The sequence below is a fragment of the Olea europaea genome, unplaced genomic scaffold (genome assembly GCF_002742605.1).
Source record: "Olea europaea var. sylvestris unplaced genomic scaffold, O_europaea_v1 scaffold2258, whole genome shotgun sequence".
NCBI classification, from domain to species: domain Eukaryota; kingdom Viridiplantae; phylum Streptophyta; class Magnoliopsida; order Lamiales; family Oleaceae; genus Olea; species Olea europaea.
Genome location: NW_019240632.1, coordinates 109,552 through 110,955, shown reverse-complemented (window position 1 = coordinate 110,955; position 1,404 = coordinate 109,552). Strand labels below are relative to the sequence as shown.

At 36.5% G+C, this 1,404-nt stretch overlaps 1 protein-coding gene across 1 annotated transcript; it reads left to right on the top strand.

The window, feature by feature from the left end:
- The first annotated feature begins 6 nt into the window (after positions 1 to 6).
- On the top strand, positions 7 to 1,327 carry LOC111381116 (potassium channel SKOR-like). The gene is made up of 2 exons (XM_023004844.1): positions 7 to 310; positions 438 to 1,327. The coding sequence occupies exons 1-2, from the start codon at positions 19 to 21 to the stop codon at positions 587 to 589; spliced, it is 444 nt and encodes a 147-aa protein (XP_022860612.1). The 5' UTR covers positions 7 to 18; the 3' UTR covers positions 590 to 1,327.
- Positions 1,328 to 1,404: the final 77 nt, after the last annotated feature.

Sequence of the window (1,404 nt, the reverse complement as noted above, 5' to 3'; positions counted from 1 at the left end):
AAGAAACTGGTTGATTTTATGCCACCGGAGGCACTTGCTTTGACAGATTACTTCGGTAATACAGGGCTCCACGCAGTGGCTGTCCTAGGAAATGTTCCAGCAGCCAAGCTGTTTGTGAGGAAAAACCAAGAATTACCAAATATTTGGAATATTGATGGATCTTTGCCTATTCACTTGGCTGCAATGAGAGGTCATAGAGACATGACTTTGTATTTGTTCTCTGTCACCAGAGAAGATGAATACTCGGACCCATCTAAGGATGAAGCTGGTGCGACGCTTCTGAATTTCGTAATAAATGCTGGATTTTATGGTGAGTATGCAAAGTTACTGCTCAAGTCAAATTATATCCACTGGGATAGAGTGAGTTTAACTTGTACCGTTAATTTCTGAGATAGAAATTGTTTCGACTGATACGCCCTTTCTTGCTGAAATTCTAGATTTGGCTGTCCATTTACTCGAACATAACCCAAAGTTGGCATGGCAAGGTACATCTCCTTTGGATCTGATGGCTGAGGAACCATCTGCTTTTCTAAGTGGAGAGCACTTAACTATTTGGCAGAACTTAATCTATTCCTGTCAGTTTCTTTAGTCTCTATTCATTATCAAATACGTTTCCTGTGTTTACGTTCTATTATCTTATTCTGTTTCTCCGCTTTTTATTCATCGATTATGCCTTTTTAATTCTTTTAAGAAATTAAGAAGCAACTATCACATCTATATTTACTGGAAGTGGGGATAAGGAGCTGGAATAAAGATGTCTAAACTTTAAACAGCAGATCAGATTAGACGTCTTAGAAGAGTTCAAATCAAAATAACAGAGTTTATGTGATCTTGAAAATTATGTCTATCCAGTTTCGCATTTGATTCTAGCAGTGTCAGATTTTCTTTTACCTGAAATTTGGAAATAAACCGCTTTTACCCTGTACTATTTTCTCAATTACGAAGGCGAATAGAAGGAAACATACATGCCGAAACATAGCATAAAACGTTTTAGCCCATGTGCCTGGTGTTGATTGGTTTTACATATCAACATTTCCAACCTTTTCTATTGATTTTAGGCAGATAAAAAATCTGCTCACTTTCCCGGGGTTCCAACTGGCCTAATCTTGTGTGAGAAATGTTTCTAATACAACTTGGAACTGCTGTCGAGCTATTGTTAAATTTAAGGAGCTGTTTTTAGGCTGAGCTTTCTTGATCAGGTAGTGTTATCACTTTAGCCATGGAGCAACATAGGTTTCTCCCATGGTTCTATCACAACAAGGTACTTATGTCATAACTCATAGAGTAGGATCAATCAGATTTTTGTTGGATTATTGACAAGGTAAAAAGCAGGGTTTTCGAGACCATGTCTCAGATAATATATATATATATATATATATATATATATATATATATATATTTTTT

Coding starts and splice junctions, on each gene's coding strand:
- LOC111381116 (XM_023004844.1), top strand. CDS start 19: ATGCCACCGGAGGCACTTGCTTTGACAGATTACTTCGGTAATACAGGG. Junction 311..437: donor AATAAATGCTGGATTTTATG/GTGAGTATGCAA, acceptor CTGAAATTCTAG/ATTTGGCTGTCCATTTACTC.